Source organism: Arachis hypogaea, chromosome 3 (assembly GCF_003086295.3).
Source record: "Arachis hypogaea cultivar Tifrunner chromosome 3, arahy.Tifrunner.gnm2.J5K5, whole genome shotgun sequence".
NCBI lineage: Eukaryota > Viridiplantae > Streptophyta > Magnoliopsida > Fabales > Fabaceae > Arachis > Arachis hypogaea.
The window spans coordinates 136,149,174-136,171,659 of NC_092038.1; the positions used below are offsets into that span (position 1 = coordinate 136,149,174).

The following is a 22,486-nucleotide window of genomic DNA, read 5'->3' on the forward strand; positions in this document are numbered from 1 at the left end:
CTCTAAATTAATACTTATTGCTTATAATCCACAATCAAACTTTTTTTTCTCTCACCAATGTGATATTAGTTTATATACACTCCACTGTTTTAAAAGATAAAAAACAGTATTATTACCAATTTACCATCACAGAAGAGACATATTTTAGCTTATAGCTTAGAAGAATAAAACCGATCCCATATGGTGCACTTGGTTCCGATAATCCCATTTTGAATTTATGAAATGTGAAGATGTAATATAAACAACAGCTTCCTAAACTCGCAAAATGCTAAAAAATTCTACGAAGCAGCACCATCATACATTTTTTAGTATATAACATAATCTTTTGGATTATGAAACTAGATTGCCCGCAAGTAGACAATTCAAACCATTCAACCTGAGGCAGCAAAGTTTGCAAGAATAGGCTCAGGTGAATGGAGACCCGGAATGTGGAGATTTTTATCATCTTAGTTGATACACAAACTAAAGGCTAAAAGGGAAGGGAAGGGAAGGAAAAGAAGAACAAAAAATGAGATCACATGATCACACATCCAATATGGAAAAAATTAGACACCTCTTATTGCAAGATAATTATTTTATAAGAAGAAATTGATACAACACTATTCTAATGGAACAAAGATCAATATCGATCAAATGATTGGGGACTTATAAGCGACTCTTCGAGTTCTCTAAAGCCTCGGTAGACATGTTCTGTTTGATTCTGGGGAAGGGCTAACCTTCGCACTTCAGTCATGTACCTGTAAAGGTTGGGAACATTTAATTTCTAATATAATGTTGTATCCAGCACAGAAAAAGCATATTCCTTTTAGAAATTTTAAATGGACAAAAAGTATAGAGAAGTAGACCTGTTTGCCGCACTTGTGATCTTATCACGAATTCCTTGGCTAACAATTGTTCTTTCAAGTGGGAATCCTGAACCTAGTATGAGGGAAGAACCGGAGGCACTTGCACCCATTCTCTGTGAATATACAGACATTGCCCACTCGCGAAGAACCACAAGGACTGATCTCAGCATGCGTAATCTAAGATTTGGGGAGGGCAACACAGCTCCATTTGATAACAATTGGTCATATGTATTCAATACAGGCTCAGCTGCACCCTTGCAAGCAGAAAGAAGGGCTCTAGCAACATCTTCATCACCAACAGATTCAGCCCCCGAGTTTAACCTCTCCTACAAAAAATTATGAATTCATAGTTTGAAAATAATAGTTTAATCCATATGTTGTTCAAATGGAACAAGTTTTGGAACATACCAGTGCAGACTTCTCTAGGTGAAGACAAATAGTGTTGAGTGGTATAACAGCTCCATCACCAGGATAAATCCGGGGGCCAACCCTCTTCAATACCGAGCAAGCTTCAGCAATGCCACCTCTTGAAAGAGCTTGATCAATAAGTCTAGCCCATGTCTCTCTGACAATTATGCTGTCAGCATCACCAGAATAATTGGCAAAGTACAGCATCTCCAGGCATATCTGAAACAAAGGTATTAAGTGAAGGACAATTAATAAGAAATTTGATATAGAAGTTTCAGTAGTTGGCAAATTATTATTGCAACCTTTTCAACAAGAACCCATGTGAACAATCTGAAGAGAAAATCTGAACTTATGTAAATCTGACATAAAACAATATAAACAGTACCTCCCAGAGTTCAAAGGGAACAGCATATTCATTATATAATTGTGTTATGCTCTTTACATCTGATGATAGCTCCATGGCCTTCTCTCGTGCTACGCTTGCAAAATTTGCATCGGCAGTTGAACTGCCCACATGGACTGCACCATCTTGAATGGAATCAGATGTGCTAGGTAAAATCTCATTCCTGGAAGCCATTGCCTCCAATTCCTCTTTGATCTTTATCTGAAACCGAAGAACAGCAAGCTTCCCTTCAAGCAAATCTAAGAATCCACTATCAATGGAACTCCGAGCAGAACCTACTAAACCATCACTATTAGCTGCACTTTTTGCTTGTAGAACTGCATTACTTAGGTATTGACACCTGAATTTTACAAATAATATTAAGATGATAAGAAGATATCCAAGAATATAGACCAAAATAATTCTAGTAATCCTAATAGATTCTAAAGACCATTGGGGAGGGCTTGAAACCAGAAACAGATCACCCTGAATACATGTGAAATGTAGAGCCTTGCCACAGAACAGCTACAACCATAGACCCAGTTAATCTATCTAACCCAAGACACATAACAAGCAGAACTTATTTGAGAATTAATAGAATCAGTAACCAATTTCCATGCTTTATAGGATTAAGGGCCCGTTTGGGAAACTCTAAAAGTAGCTTTTTTTAACTTTTGACTTATGAAAAGTAGTAGTATTAATGTCGGGTGCAATTTTCAAAACCAAATTGCAACTTTCTAAGAAGCTATTTTGGAGCTTATAGAGAAGTTAAAAAAAACAACTTCTCTCATAATACTTCTACTTTTCATCACATTTCTTTAAAATAAGCACTTTTAGAGTTAAAAATCCAAACACAAAATAACTTATTTATAAGTTACTTTTAACAGAGTCATTTATTGTTTAAGTTATTTTATCAAAAGGAGCTTAATTAAGTTAGTTACCCAAACTGGGCCTAAATCACGTGCCAGATCTTGCATCTTTTCCTAGTGTTGATGAAAGTCCAGCTCAGTAAATTGATCCAGGTTTGCAGCAATGAAGTAAGAAAACTACTTATAAGGCCAGAATCTTCAAAAGAATACTAAGAAAGAGGAGATAATAAGTTACAAGGAACTAAGAAACTAATTAACCTCTGTTCAAGAGTAGGAACCCCATCAACAGAACGTCGTTCAGCTAGTCTTAGCAATGCATGAGCTGCAAGCATATGTTGCCGCTTCAAGACATAATACCGTGCCAAAAGTTCATAGTACTTGACTTGATTGGATGACATAGGTGCTCCAGATTGCCCAGTTGGAGAAGTTGTTGCAGTCACAGCACGAACCTTGAAGACCGAGAAAACATAAGAGGGCAGATAATTAGAAAAATGAAAACTTTACAGTAAATAGTATGAAAATATGGCTTGTATGTAGTTTTGCATTCAGCACATACACAAACAAAATTTTAACGCTATGTTTGTGCCCATTTTGACCAATTGAAGACCAAGCCACAGACAAATTAGAAAGAGAAAGAAACAATTGAACCTCTTGGATGGGTTTACGACCCGCACTTTGCAAAAAGGGCAACAGATCAGGACCTCCATACTCTAACAACTCATTTTCAAGACCTAAATCAATCATAGCTTGGTATAGATACTCATGGAAAATTCTGTCAGGAGACTGGACACCAAGTTGAACAATTTGACTAATATATTTTTTTCGAGAAGCTGGATCAAGGGTAGATTGCAAAGCAGCAGATCTGATAGGAGAGCCAAATTCCTTATGAGAGTTGTCACCTTTCAGAGACCGTAAAGCACTAATAACTATCTCATAACACTGTTCGCGCTGAGCAAGTGTCTGTTCTCTGACACTTGCATCAATTTCATCATTATAAGCATCACCTGCAGGATCGATAGCTTGTGCCTTTTGAAGAGGTAAGCGCACTACAGCTTCATAATATCTGCAGTTGTCAAGTACATTTTATACTTTCAGATTGAAGCATTCCAATCACAGACCACTAAAACAAATGATGATGCTTGACATAAAAAATGGACGACAAGAAAAGAAAAAATACCTCAAATCCTCAAAACGCTTGCAAACAGTTCGTAAGTCTGCAGACTCTGGAACTTTGCTTAAGCAATTAAATGCTTCTCTTGCAAGATTCTCCTTTTCCTCATCATCTATAGTCACAGCAGCTCTCTCCAGAGCTTCCACAGCTAAGAAAAACTTGTAATCAGACTCCTTATAGTAGCTTGGACAACCCTCTCTTAATCTCCTGCTAATGTCATCTACAGTTCCCCTACCATCAGGACCAGTATAATACTGGAACGATGTATGATATGAAATAAAACTCAGAACTATACAAGGGAGAAACAAAAGTTTGTTCAAGAAAACATAGAAAGCTATATTAAATCATTAACATATAAATTCCCACAGAAATTTCCTTCACATCTAGCCTAAAACAGGCTTTACCTCCATTAGAGCAGAAATAAGTCTCGTAGCAAGCCGGTCACCCTCCTCAGAACAAACTAACTGATGAAATGTTAACTGAACTAATGCTTGTTGAAGGTTAGCATCAAATCCTTGAATCAATCGAGTGACATGATGCTGGGAAATAAGTTGAAGCAAAAACAGCGCTTCACCAGATCTAAGAAGCAACTGCCTAATACATTCCATTGCCCTCACCTGTAACAAAAGCCTAAATGAGAAATTAAACCAATAAATGAGAACATATAAAACATCAAGAAAACACTTGACATAACCCACCTCCATGGCAGCTAATTCTGCAGGACTATATGGCAGCCTTTGTCTTTTGTTACTTGTTCCACCACCATTAGACTCCACATTTCTGGAGTACGCACCAAATAAGTTTCTCACCATACTTCGATCACCTGCACCTAATGCTGAACCAGTACCATATAGAATTGAACCACTTAGATCGCCCAAACCTGCAACACATCCATAAAGTCCTCTCCTCTGGTTCCTTCTAGATCTTAAGAATTTTTCTAAAGATCGGATTTTGTGTTCAAGGACTTGCATAGCACCAACAGAGAGTCTGCAGACAACTACCCCATTTTCAGATAAAGCACCTGAAGGGGCTAAATTACCTTTCACAAGCATCACAGGAAGTTCCCAAAGAGGAAAAAGTAATCTAGATGAACACAAACAGAGTCCTTCATGTGCGGCTGAAAATACTGGCTCAGCCTCCTGAACAACCTGGCCCATGCTAAATCCACCAGCAGCAGTTCTTGTGTTTGATAATGCACTACTACCTTCAAGTTGTGGCATTCCAACAACTCTTGGATCCTCAAAAGCTTCAGCAGCCTTCTCGGCAATAACATTGCTAATAAGGTTTTCCGAGTGCACTATTCTTGCAGCTAGCATTAGACACATAGCAGCTGCCTCACCAGCACCAAAACGATTGAAGAAATCTTCTAAAACTGATCTTGGAGAGCTGGACTCTAATAACCTTCTTAAAATGTCCAGTGGCCTGTTTAACACAATTTCCATCATGCCCATTGTGCTGAAGATAACAATCCTCCTTCTTGGCAATATATGTTGAGTCGAAAGGTCTCCCCTTGCCCAGAGTTTCCCAGATACCCTGTCACATGATTCCATTGGGCTCTCATAACCACTGAACTCAATTTCTGAATATAAAGACTGCACAGTAGATGCAGTATCAGGCAAAGGTAAGACATCTGCCACAGAAAGCATTCGCCCTTCAACTGGTAAAGAAGATACAGATTCTCGTAATGCACGGGAACTCCTTGAATTTGTCCCAAGATTACCTGATGGTGATAACTGGGTGCTTGAATCCCGGTTCAATACAAGGAGAGAAGGCATAGCTGAAGGTGATGCATCAGAAAGGATAAGAGTTCCTGCAGAACAATATGCTGCCTCAACTTTCAATGAGAGATCCTCATTTTGAGGCCTAGACGCAAGAGCTATGGCTCCAAATGTGAGATTACCACTAACACCCCAAGGAGGAGCAGGCCTTGTAGCAACAACCTTTAAACAGCTAGGCCTGTGATGACTGGTGCTGAACCCAGTCAAATTTGCACTAGAAGGAGAAGTAGACAGGTACATCCTTCTGCCATCTGATAAAACAGCAACAAGATGCAGCAACTTGGATTCAAGTGTGGATAACGGTGCAATACAAACAATAGATGGCTTGGGTGAACGATTTGAGACTCTTGATCCTGTTGATTGTCTACCTCCATAATGACCATCCCTCTGATTAACAAGATTCCTTTCTTCAGCAACTTTCTTTAATGGACCATCCCCATTTTGCCCTAGAACATAAACCTGAAGCTTCATCTCTTCAGTTCGTGCATACAATATTTGCCTCTCATTATCAAAAACCATTTCAACAATGGGGTCGATGGCTCCAAAGTTGAACACATTTGGTATAACCCAGCTGCATAAAACAGCTAAGTCACGTCATTAGGGAATTAGCAAAGAAACATATACCACTTAAAATGAGGCAAGTTACAAGTCATTTAAAGAAAATACATGCACAATTTGGACTTTAAAGATTAAAAAATTGATCGAAGGAATCAAATAGCATAGTTAGATTTAGTAACTTGTATGCCACTAGAAGATCCAAAGCTCCAAGTACCTTGAAATTAAACTTCCTAAGCCAGCAGTGAGGCAGATTTTTCTGCAGCGCTTTTGCCATCCTGAACCTGTAGAATAAATAAGCTCGTATATATGGCTATCACGACCAGCAAGGAAAATACGGCCCTTATCAGTACATGTCACACAAGTCATTGTAACCCCATCAGACGGTACAGTATACTCTGGCAATGGCTGTAATGTTACTTCTGCAAATGGGTCTGATCCATCGGCTCCTCCAGAGCAGCACACTCCTACCAAAATCAACTGACAGAAAGCGATTGGTAAGAAACAATATTGCTTGGACAAATTCTTGAAAGAACAAGCCACACAAGGTTCATAAGAAACAAATCATACAGAGCTTCTTTTGAAGAATAAAGGGATCTTATAACATATTTTCATACAAAGCTAAGCAGCACATATCAAAGTGATAAGCATCACAAAACTATTAGTATCAATGGCAAATAAACTCATCGGATCTTGCACGGATACAAAATAAGCAATTCATCATATAACAATAAAAAAGTAATTCAGAAGGATGAATTTTATACTTTTCGTAAACAAGTACTGGAAAAAAGTTAAGCATAATTTGGTTATTACCTCAACAGGCGTTGCTAAAACTAAAAGATATTGGATGGCTTCAACAAAAACACCTGGTTTTGATTTTGCAAGACCAACTGCACAAATAGCTTGCTCTTCCCCACTATATTCAGGACATTGACCATCCCTAAGGAAGACCAACATTAGATTAGAGGTAATGCAGCACGTATAAATATAAGTTCTAGTAAATAGAAGATGCCGTTAAACTAAATTAATTCCAGAACATCATCATGGTGCTTACCACTTATCAAAACGCCAAAGAAACAAGGAATTGTCCACAGATGCCCATGCCCTACGTATTTCAGGAAATATTCCACAAAAGGCAGTTCCTTCCCCACCAGCTGCATTGTATCTTTCAATGAGAACAGGAGGCAACTCCCATGTATTGGCAACCTCAACTAAAGGGGGCCACTGAGATGAAATCCAAAGAAAAAAAATATGGCATAAGATACATGCTAGAACTAAACTCCAACCCTAGACAGTATGCTAACAGGCATGCTATATACCTATAATGCATGTTGCCGTTATGATTTATGCTACATTGTAGTATTATACCCACACACAATAACACTATAACAGATAAAAACACTTCACAAAAAGAAGCAACTTTTTTTGCTTTACAAGCAAAATTTGATCTTGTATCTTTTACCCTATTGAACATTCACTCTGGGCCTTCTGTGTTCTGAGTAAGCAAAATGTAAGGAACCCCCTACCAAGACACTCAATTCTAGCTTGGAGGCAAAATTGGCTAAATTACAGAAACACATAGCGTATGGAGGTGAATCTAATTGAACCAATTCGAAACCCTGAGAGTATGAGAGGTAAAAGATAGGAAGATAGAGATACCTCTCTGGGGAGAGTGGAGTAAGGGTGGCTAGCATATCTTGAAGCTTCAAGAGCTTCTTCGAGGTCAAGCTGAGACGAAACCTCGCGACCAATGCGATCACTGACAACGAGACCCGCGTTCGTCACATCACGCATCACAATCTCGTCTTCCCACGACATCTCCGCGGCGCCGAGCTTCAACTGAAATTTCAGAACTACTAAGGGGATTGGAGAAACTGAATATTTAACTCTCCTTCCCCAAAAACAAACGGAGAAAATGAAATTTGAAAATTGGGGGAAGAAAGAGTGGGAGAGGGAGGGAAGTGAAATGAGAGAAATGTAGGGTTTTGAGGAGGGTTTCGTAAATTTGATAGTGGCGGGCAAACACTGCTGTCTGTCACTGTGTGACCGAGTGACCGCGATTGTTTTCCTGTTCTTTTTTAATTACCCCATTCTTTCCTTGTCAATTTTTCATTTCTTTTAGAATTTATTTGATTCAAAAGGAAACAACAAATCTTCTTTTTTATTATTTTATTCATGTTATAGGCTTATAGCACAAGTCATAATTTATTTTTAAATGGTAAGTAACTAAGTATCATGGTATAATGCTGGATTATGGAGTTGTTTTTAAATTGTCACAATTTCTTATCTTCAATTTGAGATTTCCATCATTGTCTCTTTTTTCTCTAAATCTGAAACATTCATAATCCTCTTTTTCTATCATATTAACCATTTTTTTCTTCTCTCTTACTTCACCACTACCACCACCCTCATGCCTCTTTTACCGTTAGAACCTCCTTTACTAAATTCTGGTCACGGCTTCGCCTTCAAACTCATTCTAGTGGGATTTGATAATTGTTCTAGTTTTTTGTTTTGTTGCAAATTTTATTGGTTCTTGCTGTGAAGGAAATTGAGGATGTGAAGGCGACAAGTGCAACAACGGTTGTTTTCTATTATTTTTCACCCTTTTTTTTTTTGTAAGATCGGTTGATATTGTAGTGTAGTTCTAAATTTAGTCTACTTCACACTCTACAGAGCATCTTTTTCTTATCTTTAATATCTCAGCTTATAGAGAATAAGGGAAGTTCTGAGAATAAAGGAGACATGGTAGTCAAATAGAAATAAAAAAGGAAGTTAAAGTGGTGACAATGGAAAATTAACAAAATTTGAAATTAGAGAAAAGGAAATAATGGTGGTCATAAAAAGCTGGATAATTTAAAATTTTCGATTAATTTCTTTAAATGCCAATAAAAATTTAGTTAGTTTTTTTTTTTATGAATAATTTTGTCAATAAATATAAATAAAAAATATAGGAATTAGCAAAACGTAATCCTCCAATGACTGTCATCGCGTAATCGTTTCGTCAACGCAAAGTCTCAAATCATTACGTAGTTAGTATATCGTTTTCAACTGTCTGCTGGCGCTGCCATTATGCCTTTCGACGCTACTCCTCTATGCGTCGCGCGCTGCCGACTTGCATCGAATAAAAGAAACATTCTAAGTTTAAGAAAAGAACCATCCAAAATTTTAACAAAAGAAACATATGAAGTCGAACAGTAGAAACATCTCATGTTTAACAAAAAAAAACATCCCAAAGTTAATAAAAGAAACATCCCACAGTTATCTTCTTAGGGTATTCGTTGCAATCTATAGCAAGGAGATTCTTTATCTACCTTTCATGGAGAACGAATTGCGTGGGCAGAGGCCGGGTGAGGGCTAGTCAACAGCGTGATTGGGCGTGGCGCCATCTGGAGATCCTTGTGGCGTTGTGAACGTCGTCTCTAATGGCTCCTTGGGAGACAAACGAGTTACGATACCGTTTCAATGACGGGGTCGGACGACACGACGACGCAAATGGCCGGTTAGTTCTTTTCGTGGGGTTGTGGGCATCAGCACGAGAATAGCGAGGTTGTTGCTATGCGAGAAGACGGCAAGATGAACGGCGTAAGTGGGAGTAGGAGTAGGAGGGAAATATAGGGTGTGCGGTTGGTTTTTTTTCTTTTTACAGTGAGTAATAGTGAAAAATCAAAATAGGATTAGGTCTATTTTTTTGTGTTATTGAACTTTTTTATTAGGACCTACATTGTAAAAGACAAAATTGATTGATACGCTAATTACTTTATTTTTTTAATTTATTAAATTCAATCTTTAAAAGTAAAATTTTATTAATTTGTTACATAAAATATATATATAAATCATGTACCGAGCCGACCAAATTTAATCCTTTTTTTTATAAAAATATAATCCAATTTATTTAGGGTTAATTTAGTTTGAACAAAATATTCAGATTGGGTTCGAATATATTTATTATATTTGGTCCGACCTGGGCGACGACCCCATGTACAATCTTTTTATAAACTCTTTCCTTCAAACATTCAAGATAGGCCGTTGCTAGTAGTTATCAAATCCGACTCAAACCGTTTGGTTCAACCAGAAATTTGGTCACTCGGTCACCCAGCCGGATCGAGTCACTTGTCGAACTGCTTAAGTATTGGACCCAATAAAAGCCGATTCGACCTGGACGAATTTTGTGAAAATCGATGACTCGGTCGGCTCATATCACCTGAACCGGGTCATATTTAATTTTGTTTAGTGTAAATTATCGAAATGGTACCTGAAAGTTCGTATTGCTAACAAAACAAACTCCAAAAGATGCTAATAACAAATAAGTCCCTGAAAGATTTAAAAATACGACAAAAAAAATTATATATTAAATATATATTTTAAAAAACGACTTTAGAGATCAAATTTAGATGAAAATTTTTGCAATCATTATTAGAAAAATAAGATATTTTTGTCATTAAAATTTAGTAATTTATTGTCAAATAAATTTTTTAAAACATTTTTTTATTGTGAATGACCACATTTTCTTGAAAAATAAAAAGAAAAATTTGGTGAAAATTTAGGTGTAGTCAATTTCACGTAAAATTTATAAATAAAAACTGTTAAATGATTTGACTAAATTTTTATCTAACCATACGTAAAATTAACTGTACCTAAATTTCTACCAAAAAATCTAAAGATTAAATTTTACTAGAATTTTTTTTGTACACTTTATATTTATTTATTCAAATGTTGTTACAAAAGCACATACAAATAGAGTGGAAAAGTAGGTTTTTTGTTGTTTGGATGAGAGGAGAAAACAGAGTGGAAAAAAAAAATTATGTGGGACCCACTAAAATATTTTCATCTCAAGGATGAGATGAAAATGAAGAGAAATGTTGCAAACATAAATAAAATTACATATTTACCCCTTATTATTAATAAATTATAACTTATATATAATATAAATAAGGGTATTAATGTAATTTTATACTATTATGATTTTCTTTCTTTTCACTTTTCTTTCCATCCAAACAAAAAAAAATTTTCTTTCCATTTTCTTTCCATCTATTTTTTCTTCATCCAAACACCATACAAATCACTCTATTTTTCTTTCTATTTTCTTTCCTCTTATTTTCTTTCCTTCCATTTTCTTTTTTAGAGGAAAGAAAATGAGAGGAATGAAAATAGAAAGAAAGATGGATTGTTTTATGTGTTGTTTGGATAAAAAGAAAATTGATGGAAAAAAAATAGAGAAAAAATTTTCTTTTGTTTGGATGGAAAGAAAAATGAGAGGAGAGAAAATTATAATAGAATAAATTACATTAATACTCTTATATCTTTTATTTTTTTAGTTAATCAAAGGATAAATTAGTAATTTTACACTTATTACACATTTTCCTTCCATTTTCATCTCATGTTTGAGAAGAAAACATTTTTATGGGTCCCACATCAATTTTTTTCTTTCCACTCTATTTTCCTTCCTCATCCAAACAACAAAAAACTCACATTTTCATCTATTTTCTTTCTTTACATTTTCTTTTCTTTCATATTCACTCAATCCAAACAAAGTGTTAAACTCCACAAGTAAACTTATTTAATTCGAAAATAGCCTATGATAGAGAGGGTGACTAAACTTTCTTTTATTTTGGTTGACACAACACAAATACACAATGATGGAAAATAAAAAGAGAGCGATTAAACTTTTTTTTGCCCACCTAGTATTCAGAGTTCCACCCCGACAAAAAAAGATGCTTGTTTGGGTTTTTTATAGGGTTAGTTTTTGGTTTAGTTTTTTAGGATTCGTTTGATATAACCTCAATTGAGCCTTCCAGTGTGTTAGTAACGTTTTAGTTTTAGTCAAAATTTATGCTTTTGGGTCTTCCGAAAAGCAAAATTGAATATTAAAATAGGGCCCGACCCGTTTGAGCTATTTGGGAGCCCTAAACTTTGTCTATATATTTAAAGCGCTGAAAAATGCAAACCCTACACTCTCGTCTTGCTGCTTCTGCAACACACAGTACACACTCACACAAACCCTACATTGATCCTTCTTCCCTCTCATCTCACCAATGGCTGAGCGCGGTGGCGGAGATCGTGGCGGATTCGGGCGTGGCTTCGGAGGTCGCGGTGGTCGGGGCGACAGGGGCCGCGGTGGGCGTCGCAGGGGCGGTGGACGCCGCGAGGAAGAGGAGAAGTGGGTTCCAGTGACGAAGCTGGGTCGCCTCGTGAAAGAGAAAAAGATCAGTAGTCTCGAACAAATCTACCTTCACTCTCTCCCAATCAAGGAGCACCAAATCGTTGACCAGTTGGTTGGTCCTTCTTTGAAGGATGAAGTCATGAAGATCATGCCCGTTCAGAAACAGACACGTGCCGGTCAGAGAACCCGTTTCAAGGCCTTCGTTGTCGTCGGTGACAACAACGGCCACGTCGGACTCGGTGTCAAGTGCAGCAAGGAGGTCGCAACTGCCATTCGCGGTGCCATCATATTGGCGAAGCTTTCGGTGATTCCTGTTAGGAGAGGTTATTGGGGTAACAAGATCGGAAAGCCACACACCGTTCCCTGCAAGGTCACCGGAAAATGTGGTTCCGTCACCGTCCGTATGGTGCCTGCTCCTCGTGGTTCCGGAATTGTTGCTGCTAGGGTTCCCAAGAAGGTCTTGCAATTTGCAGGGATTGATGATGTATTCACTTCTTCTAGAGGATCCACCAAGACCCTTGGAAATTTCGTGAAGGTATCATACTTTCTTTGCCTTTTCCCTTGTTTAATTGTTGATTATTATAACCTTTACATTAATACATATAATATGCAATTGTTTCTTATATTCTGTATGAATGTATGATTATAGATTCATGTGAGAAGATATCCCTGAGTGTTATGGTAGTATAAATGTTGTTTAAGCAAAGTATCTAATTCAGTTTGAGGTGACAGTTAGAGTAGACTTATTGAGGGAAGCAATTGAATGCATAATTCAATAGATGAATTACATGTAATTTGTCACCTATTTTTCATGATGCTATGTGTGTTATTTGCAGGCCACATTCGAGTGTTTGCTGAAAACCTACGGTTTCCTTACACCTGATTTCTGGAGGGAGACTCGCTTCTCCAAATCTCCATTCCAAGAGTACACTGATTTCCTTGCCAAGCCAACGACCAAGGCCCATATCTTGGAGGATGAAACGGTCGAGGCTTAATCTAGCTCCTTGCCTTCTGATTATTGTGTCTGTTCATGATCGGAATTACTACTTGAATCGGTTCTTATTGCTTAGGTTGGTACTTGGCTAGTGTTGAGGAATGCCTTTCATTTTTACATGCTTGCTTCACTTTATTTTATTGGATATCTAATCAAAATTTTGAATACCAAATTTCCCATTGAATTTTCTAATGACTGCCGCCATCTTTTAAATTGTGGAATGCTAATTTAATCATCACAAGTTAATTAACAACCAACAACTATGAAAAAAGGTCCGAATTTAACTCTTAAAATTTAACTATAATAACAACTTTTACCTTTTATCCATAGTTATTTTGTTGTTGTAGGATTAGTGGTTGTCAAATTAGTATTTCTCTGCCTCAAATATTAGCATATTCTGTGAAATTAATTGAAATCATATTTTGACTCCTTTGAATAACCCTTTTCACTAAGCGTTTCTATATTGCTTGATGTTGTGCCCTAAATCTCCCCTGTACACCAAGTGATTTAGTGGCACTATATAAGTTTCCTACATTCTAGAACTTAACTGGAAACGGTGTACCACAGTAAGCAGAAGTAGTATAATCCAAAATAAAGGATTTTTCCTATAGGAAATAATCAAATATAGACTACTTGTTGCTTGATGTGAAGATGTTTGTAAATTGAAGGAAAAATCATAGTTGAGGAAGAGATAATTAAATGTTATGGTAAAGAAAACTTGTTTATGCCCCCACTAGGGAGCACAATGATATACATCAGGATCAAGCAATCTAAATGATAATTGAAATTGACAAATTGTACATGTCACGCCCACTTTATAGGTCGTTGTGGAGGCAAACTACATTGTCAAAAAAAGCCAAAGCAGTGGCCCCTGCATACTTGTTTGGCATCAAATTCGGGCATGGAGTAAGGCCCCTCCATGTGATAAATTCTAAGAGCTCACGAAGCTTATTAGAAACAAAGGGCTAGCTTTATACCACAACTCTAATTAACTTGGTCTTGATTGAAATTCATGACGATCTGGAAATTTTTGGACTATGGTCTTACTGTGGGATAATGTGGACCAATTTTCAAAGTCACATATATACCGTTCTTTTATTAAACATTTGGGCTCAGTTATAAGGAAAACATTTTCGAATGAACACAAGGGTAGTAGAAGTGCCCATTCACCAAAAGTAAACTGGTGTAATTTCAATTCAATCTAATGGTAGATACAATCAACAAATCAGTGTAAAATTGAAGCTCTTCATGTCGCAATGAACAAAAGTGAAGGTAAAAGCACTTCATATATTCTGAAGAATATATATTATAAACTAAATATGTTTTTACTTTATTAAAAGGAATATTATAAATATAACTCATAACAAATATTTCATATTAAAAAAATAAGTTAATGTAACATATTTTAAATTTGATTTAAATTATATTTTTGTGAAAAATTTGAACTTACTATTCTCTGTGGTATCTCAAAGACGTAAAAGGAATTCTTTTCAAGTCACAGACTCGCAGCTATGAAAGGTGTCAACGGATCGAGATGGTTTGAGTTTATGAAAAATAAAAAATTAACTGATTAAATTTAATTGGTTCAGGGGGTAAGGGCCTTTTTTGTGATTGGACTCGAACTGATTAAATTCTAGTTGGATTTGTTTGAGACTTTGAGTAATTGAGTATCACAAATAAAAATTAAGAAAAAGATAGGTGAAGGAGAGGAAAGAAAAATTGTAATTGTAGGTGTTTGCAACTGAAATTAGGGTTAGGTGTTTTTAAAGTTAATGGAAATACTATAATTTTTAATGTAATATATAAGATAATCGGGTAATTGTATTTAGTTAGAGTTTCGCACCCTCTAAATCTGATATCCGAACCAATTAATTATGGATATGGTTTGGGTTTTATACGATTAGACTCGATCACCCGTCAAATACAAATATAATTTAATTAGGTTTAATCAGATAATTGAATTATCCATACTCCGATACATTTGCTAACGATTATAGTTGTTACCCCTTCTTTAACTTTTTCTTCTTTTCTTTTGTTGTTGAAGATTTGACAATTGAAAGTTTAATTTGGTATTTTTCATCTATACAGTATTTTAATTACCTACTTAAAAAAAATGTTATTTTTATAGTTAGTTCAAATTTCATTTAACGAATTACTGAATTAGTCTCTTCCCCTTTCACCCGGAGCAATCCTATATCACAAAACATAAATGTCAGGAAGTGAAATGAATTTCGCCAGCCATGATGAAACTCCCTGTTAGCAATCACACAATAAAACTTTTGCCAAATTATTAAACTCAAACAAGTTCATCCACAAAACCATAATTGATAATTCCATACCTCAAAAACAAAGCATTATTTTATAGTAATTAATAATTAATAATAAAAATATAAATGTTAATGCTCGTAGTTTGTGGAAACACGTTTTACCAGCTAAGTTCCTTGAAGAAGGGTCCCAATTGCTATCCTGCGCCCAGTGGCGCACGAAACACACCCATATCCATTGAATTAACATGGTGTGCGCACTACGCAACCGGTTTAACTTAAACCAAAACACAACCCCAATGATATTGCGATTTATTATGAGCATGATGATGAGAGAGAGAGAGAGAGAGTGTGTGTGCTTAGTTTAGTTTAGTTTAGTTAATAGTTACTGACTGTGTTTCTCTGTCACTCAGTATTGGTCTGCTTAACAGCACCACCATGCTCTGATCACTCAGATTTATATATTTATTTAATCAATCAGTCACACACTTTCGCTTTCTCTTAGCTCTAAACTAAACATAAACATAATAACAAAAAGAGAAAAAGAAAAAAATTAAAATAAAGCCCAGATTTAAAATCTCAATCTAGAGAGAGAAACAAGCATAAAAATTATGAAACCATCTCTCTCCCAGTTTCTCTCTCTAAAACCACCGTTCTCATTTCTTCTCCTTCTCCTCAATCTCAGTGCTTCAGCATTCTATCTCTTTCTCCCTCTATATATCTCTGCATCTGCGTGTCTTTGGATCTAGCTGAGTACGAGCATTTGGATGTGAAGTTGTGAGAGAGAGAAAGCGAAAGTAAGAGAGTGTGTGGTTTTGGTTTCGGTTAGATCGGAGATGGCGGATTTTTCCGGCGATTCTGGAGCGGAGGCGGGTGCGGCGGTGACGCCGGCGCCATTGACGGTGTCGGCGTCGTTCAAGGAAGGGAAGAGCTCGTCGAGGAGGAGAGCTTCGATGAGGCCGAGCCTGGATGCGGACGAGTTCATGAACCTGCTGCACGGTTCGGATCCGGTGAAGGTGGAGCTCAATCGGCTCGAGAATGAAGTTAGAGGTGCCGAAATGCCGCTCGATCTGGCTAATTTTTGAGCTGATTCTGCTTCGTGTCGTTGATTGTGACGTCTTTCTCTTTCTCTGCGTGTCTGTGTTTGTGTTTGCAGATAAGGACAGAGAGTTATCAGAAGCTCAAGCCGAGATCAAAGCCTTGAGGCTTTCTGAACGGCTCAGAGAGAAGGCCGTTGAAGAGGTTCCTTCTTTTTTCCCTTTATTAATTATTTTCGTTTATTTGTTATTCATTTCTTCGGCGTATTTAATTGGTTTTAACTTTCCAAATTTCTCATAGTGTTAATGCTAAAATAATGGAAACTTAATTACTATATTGTCTACGGGTTCCACCTTTTACACTTGAAAGTGCTTCTGATTTATTTTATTACGCATCGGAGAGAAAATAAAACAAAACTCTGTTCTGTTCTGTTCACTTCACTTCGTACTGTTCTACATGGTGTGGTTGGATATTTTTTCTTTTTTAAATTAAATGCTTTACATGTTTGTAATAATGATTTATTGAATTGTAAAGTCATCATGGCATTTGCTTCAGATCATAAGCTTATCCTGTTAATTATATTTTGGCTAAATGATCTGGTGGGGCTCCTTTGTCGGTTCTCTTCTTTCACCTTAATGTTCTAGTAATAATTTCATGTATATATTTACTCAAATCTTTATTTGCTTTGTTCTTACACGGTTACTTGAATGGGTAGAACCTGTCCTTTTGCCGCACTTCAGCATGTTCATTATTTCTAATACTTTTGCATTTTTCTTATTAATACATGCTTTATTTGATGTCAACTTGGAATGTGACTTCGAATTTTTGTTTTTGCTTTCGCTATAGCTTACTGAAGAATTATCGAAGGTCGAGGGGAAGCTGAAGTTAACAGAATCTCTACTAGAAAGCAAAGTATTGCTTCGTGCCTCTATCAGTTTTAATGAGATGAGTCTTCTTCTCTGGTTACATGAAATGTTTACTGAACTGAACTGAGTATTTCTTTCAGAATCTTGAAATAAAGAAAATCAATGATGAGAAGAAGGCATCAATGGCAGCTCAGTTTGCCGCTGAGGCCACTCTCCGAAGGGTTCATGCAGCACAGAAGGATGATGACATGCCTCCTATAGAAGCTATTCTTGCTCCTCTGGAGGCTGAACTCAAGCTTGCACGCCAAGAGGTATAACCTTGTTTTATGCATCAAATGTTAATCAAAGGTTGTCAAGGGGAACCTAAGTTGGCTGATCATGGATGATTTATGTCATTATTTTCTTCAATTATTTCTCGCAGATTGCTAAACTCCAAGATGATAATAAAGCTTTAGATCGTCTTACCAAATCTAAAGAAGCAGCACTTCTGGAAGCTGAGAGGACTGTCCAGGTTGCCTTGGCTAAAGCTTCCATGGTGGATGATCTCCAAAATAAAAATCAAGAGCTAATTAAGCAGATTGAGATTTGCCAGGTACACAATGTTTCATGATGTTTCTCTCTTTAAGTTTATCATTACCAATAATAATTTAACTTGTAATGTATGTTTCATCATCATTACCAATAAGGCAATAATAATTTAGATTGTGATGTATGTTTCATCATCACCACTTGCAGGAAGAGAATAAAATTCTGGACAAAATGCATAGACAGAAGGTGGCAGAGGTTGAAAAGCTTACCCAGACTGTAAGGGAGCTTGAAGAGGCTGTCCTTGCTGGTGGTGCAGCTGCAAATGCTGTGAGAGATTATCAGCGGAAAGTTCAAGAAATGAATGTAATTTACTGTTTTATTAAGTTCAGCAAGTTGTCTATTCTAGTTGTGTTTTCACTCGGTTATAATATTAGGATCGTATTCATAGCTACATTGTTTGTTTTATACTGTTTAGGAGGAAAGAAAAACTCTCGACCGAGAGTTAGCTCGTGCCAAGGTAACTGCAAACAGAGTAGCTGTGGTGGTGGCAAATGAATGGAAAGATGCTAACGACAAAGTCATGCCTGTCAAACAGTGGCTTGAAGAAAGAAGATTCTTGCAGGTAAATACCAATACATTTTATCCTTGTGATTCTTTTGGATTTGAGCTTCTCTTTCCCTTTTCTTTCAGTGTAAATGTTCCTGCATTTGGCTTCAGTTTAATACAGTTTCCTGTCTTTTCCTGAAATACATTCTTATAGGGAGAGATGCAGCAACTGCGAGATAAGCTCGCTATAGCTGAGCGCACGGCAAAGTTTGAAGCCCAGTTAAAAGTAATAATCTGGTTTTACTGCCCATGTAGTAAATTAGGAGATTTGTTCTGCCGTTACTCAAGGTAAACCTTTTACCATTTTCAGGAAAAATTTCAATTACGGCTTAAAGTGCTACAAGAGAGTTTGAGAGAAACACCTAACAGTATTAATCGCGGAACCCCAGAGGCTAGAAGTGCTAGTAATGGGCCTTCTCGACGCCAATCCCTAGGTGGAGCTGATAACATCTCAAAACTGACTTCTAATGGGCTTTTATCAAAGAGAACATCATCCTTTCAAATGAGGTCCTCTGTGTCCTCCAGCACAGTCTTGAAACATGCTAAAGGCACATCTAAATCTTTTGATGGTGGCACAAGGTCACTTGAAAGGAGTAAAATTCTTCTAAATGGAAAACCTCCAAGTTATTCATTCAACCAGTCTTCTGAAGGAACCAAGGAGAAAGAGGAAAATGATAACTGGAAAGGAAGTTCAGATGATAAGCCAAATGAGTTCCCAGCGGTAGACACAGAGGATAGTGTTCCAGGAATTCTGTATGATTTGTTGCAGAAAGAAGTCTTAGCCTTAAGGAAAGCTGGTCATGAGAAAGATCAAAGCCTAAAAGATAAAGACGATGCCATTGAGGTTAGCATGTATTTTATATGTTGCTTATGGATATTAATCTTACATTTCTAATTTACAATAGCTAATTGTTGCTGATACTCCTTATATGTCAGATTTTTTTCTAATTTTTTCCCTGTTATCTTAGATGCTAGCGAAGAAGGTAGATACACTGACTAAAGCCATGGAAGTTGAGGCAAAGAAGATGAGAAGAGAAGTAGCTGCCATGGAGAAGGAGGTAGCTGCAATGCGTGTGGAGAAAGAACAAGAGAGCAGAGCAAAGCGGTTCAGCAGCATAAAGGGTCCTGTAAACAATGCTCAGCAGCAACTCATTTCTGGAAGGTATTAAGTTACGTTCGTTTTTGTGCAGGTCTAATTCTTCACTGCATGTAAATTTTGTGTTCTTTATTCAACAGAGTGCTGATGGTTATAGTCTTTCTTAACACTGAATTATCTTCACTACTTTGCCAATTACCATCTGATAGACAATTTTGTTTTCGTGCTGGCCTCTTGTTTGGGAAATTAAATTTGAACTCAGCAAAGGCGTACGATGCAACCTAGTTATATACTTATATGTACTGAGAACTTCCCATCCTTTCTAAGAAATGAATAAAAGGAAGAACTTACTTTAGTGCTCGCAAATTATATGCTAAATTTAACATCTGTTAACTGTAAATTATATTGCTGGGGCCTTGTCAATTTTACAATCATATTCGATTATGTTGTCCGCACTAGGAATGGGTTTTCCTTCAAACAACATTATTTCATTGATTTATTCAGTTGTGTGCCTCGTTCATTCTTCACCAGACTATCATGACTTACAAATATTAGACTTGCAGTGATTTGCAAAAAGCCCAGCACTCCACGTCTCCACACAACATAGCATTTATTTTCTAATTTCTATCTGCTTTGTCCATTTTTCTGTAACTTGCATGTTATTTACTTGAATAGAGAACCCTGATTTCCTGACTAGTGACTACATTGTCAAGTGGTTGGAATCTCTGAATTATTTTCTATTTTAAATTATTTCTAAGACTAAATTTTCAAGCATATTATGCTTTGATTGCTTTCCTATGTCTCGCTGCTTTGCCCATTATATTGACTTGGATGACTGATGGAGTGCTTGCATTTGCACAGGAGCGTGACACGGGGTGGATTAACACGCAGCACGCAATAGCAATAGGTCTATTGCAGTGGCACTGAGGAGTGAACTTTCTCATATTATCATTCTTCTGGCCTTCTCTGTTGATTTTTTCTTTTTTAAAAAAATCTTTTACTTTGCCTTTTCCCCCTCAATTTGATTATAAGATTGTAACTGGCATGCCAACGACCATTGTTCCCTATATCGGCCATGGATTGAGAGTTAGAAAAGAATTTAAGGAATGGGTATGCATCTGACCTAGAATGTTGTATTGCATAGAGAGAGTGAGATCGGCTAAGAAGGCAGGCAAAGGAAGACAATTAACATGGAGCTAACCTTCAGCTTTTCTTTGAGTGGTTGTGTGGTTGTTGTATAGCTAGATCCTTTCTGCAGTTGATATTTGTGATACGCAGATAGTGTGATTGTGTTGGTTCGAGTTTGTTAATATCCTTTGTACTCATCAAGATCTAAGCTTATGGTTGTGTCATACATTCATAGTTTCAACTTCATAATATTTTCTTGTTTGATTGAAAGGCGCATTGTTGCCTCTACACTTGTTTCTCCGTTCTTGATAGCTCGAGGGTACTGTTCGAGTCCGTTGTACCTCCAGCTCCAATCTTGTCCAACGATGTGATTTAATTTAAATCTTTTGATCAAGTTTGGATCTGTCTCATGATCATAACTAATGTTTCAATTTGAAACCTTTGGTATGGGAAAGCTGTTAGTAATATATGAAGAGTAGTTTCGTAAAATAAAGGGATAAGTACGATTTTGGTTTTTAATGTAGAGGTCGAAAATTTATTTAGTCTCCGACCTTTTTTCGTTACAAAATGGTATCGAAGATTTCAATTTGTTTTAAAATTGTCATTTTTATTAAATTTTTTTTTATTATCAAATTATCTCTAACTAAAAAAATTATAAAATAAAATAAAATAAAAAGAAAGAAAGGGACGAGGGGGAGAAAGAGAATGGGGGCGTTGTTTCCGGGGAAGAGGGGGGAGGGAAAAGGTCGTTACTCCACACCGCCGCAGTTGCTCCACGCTGCCGCCACTGCTCCTTTCTTCCTCAGCACATACACTAATGGCAAGCACATACACTAATGGCAAGAGAGGAGAGAGCAGAGGGAGAGAGAAGAGAGGAACGAAGTCCTCCACAGCGCCGCCGACCACCACAGCGCCCTCTTCGTAGTGATTTGTAGCCCGCCAACACCGCATCGCCGTCACCGCAGTCCTCTTCTCCCACCACCGCCGCAACCATTTCTCTCTGTTTTAATTTTTTATTCATTTTTTCTTTAATTTTTCGGATTTAAAGGATTCCATTGTTGTTGTTGTTGATGCTTCTAGTTGCTTCTGTTTATTCCTTTTATTCCATTGTTGTTGTTGATGCTTTGATTGCTTCTGCTTCTGGTTTTGCTTTTGGTTTTGTTTTTGTTGTTACTCTTATTTTATTATCCATTGTTATTGTTATTGTTGTTCTGCTAATTGTTGTTGTTTGATTGTTGTTATTCTGCTTCTGATTTTTATTTTTGCCTGTTTCAATGCTTTTGTTTCTGCATTTGTGCTTCTGCCTCCGCTTCTGGTTAATGTTAAAGAAAAAGATTGAGGAAGAAGAGAGAAGGAATATTTTCATCCAAAAAACAATTTTAAAACTAAGTTAAATTTTTAAAATTATTTTACAGCGAAAAAAAGAACGAAAATAAAATAAATTTTTAACTTTTATTAAAATCGTACTTAACCATGATAATAGAAATAAAGAACACGGAACTATCCAAACCATCTCACGCCTCGAAACTCCCTAAAAGAAAGTATCTCCTTCCGTTTGTTTTCTTAAGACGAATATGGATAGGTGATAGGTCTAATAAGGGATGTGTGTATGCCTGGCCAGCTCAACTCAATATCATCGTCCTCTCTTCTTACGTTGATTACCTCTCATTGCCACGTATATGTAACATGATCATTCACTCGCTAGTCGCTACCTTGATTACTTGTGCCACCTCTTACATCACTCTCATGTCTCATCTATCCATCACCATCACTTCGCTCTACGACCAAGGAGCCAAAG

At 36.8% G+C, this 22,486-nt stretch overlaps 3 protein-coding genes across 3 annotated transcripts; 2 read left to right on the forward strand and 1 right to left on the reverse strand.

The window, feature by feature from the left end:
- Positions 1 to 536: 536 nt before the first annotated feature.
- LOC112734185 (nuclear pore complex protein NUP155) lies at positions 537 to 8,108 on the reverse strand. The gene is made up of 13 exons (XM_025783409.3): positions 7,668 to 8,108; positions 7,063 to 7,232; positions 6,822 to 6,948; positions 6,226 to 6,488; positions 4,374 to 6,024; positions 4,080 to 4,292; positions 3,682 to 3,929; positions 3,153 to 3,567; positions 2,763 to 2,953; positions 1,639 to 1,996; positions 1,254 to 1,472; positions 846 to 1,171; positions 537 to 737 (listed from the first exon to the last, which is right to left on the reverse strand). Exons 1-13 carry the CDS (start codon positions 7,824 to 7,826, stop codon positions 620 to 622), a joined length of 4,458 nt encoding a protein of 1,485 aa, XP_025639194.1. The 5' UTR covers positions 7,827 to 8,108; the 3' UTR covers positions 537 to 619.
- Positions 8,109 to 11,697: 3,589 nt separating this feature from the next.
- On the forward strand, positions 11,698 to 13,354 carry LOC112734188 (uncharacterized). The gene is made up of 2 exons (XM_025783413.2): positions 11,698 to 12,703; positions 13,005 to 13,354. The coding sequence occupies exons 1-2, from the start codon at positions 12,041 to 12,043 to the stop codon at positions 13,161 to 13,163; spliced, it is 822 nt and encodes a 273-aa protein (XP_025639198.1). The 5' UTR covers positions 11,698 to 12,040; the 3' UTR covers positions 13,164 to 13,354.
- Positions 13,355 to 15,696: 2,342 nt separating this feature from the next.
- On the forward strand, positions 15,697 to 20,958 carry LOC112734189 (microtubule-associated protein 70-2). The gene is made up of 11 exons (XM_025783414.3): positions 15,697 to 16,476; positions 16,583 to 16,668; positions 17,311 to 17,376; positions 17,471 to 17,641; positions 17,752 to 17,922; positions 18,066 to 18,221; positions 18,334 to 18,480; positions 18,619 to 18,690; positions 18,775 to 19,308; positions 19,433 to 19,626; positions 20,422 to 20,958. The coding sequence occupies exons 1-11, from the start codon at positions 16,263 to 16,265 to the stop codon at positions 20,459 to 20,461; spliced, it is 1,851 nt and encodes a 616-aa protein (XP_025639199.1). The 5' UTR covers positions 15,697 to 16,262; the 3' UTR covers positions 20,462 to 20,958.
- The last annotated feature ends 1,528 nt before the right edge of the window (positions 20,959 to 22,486 follow it).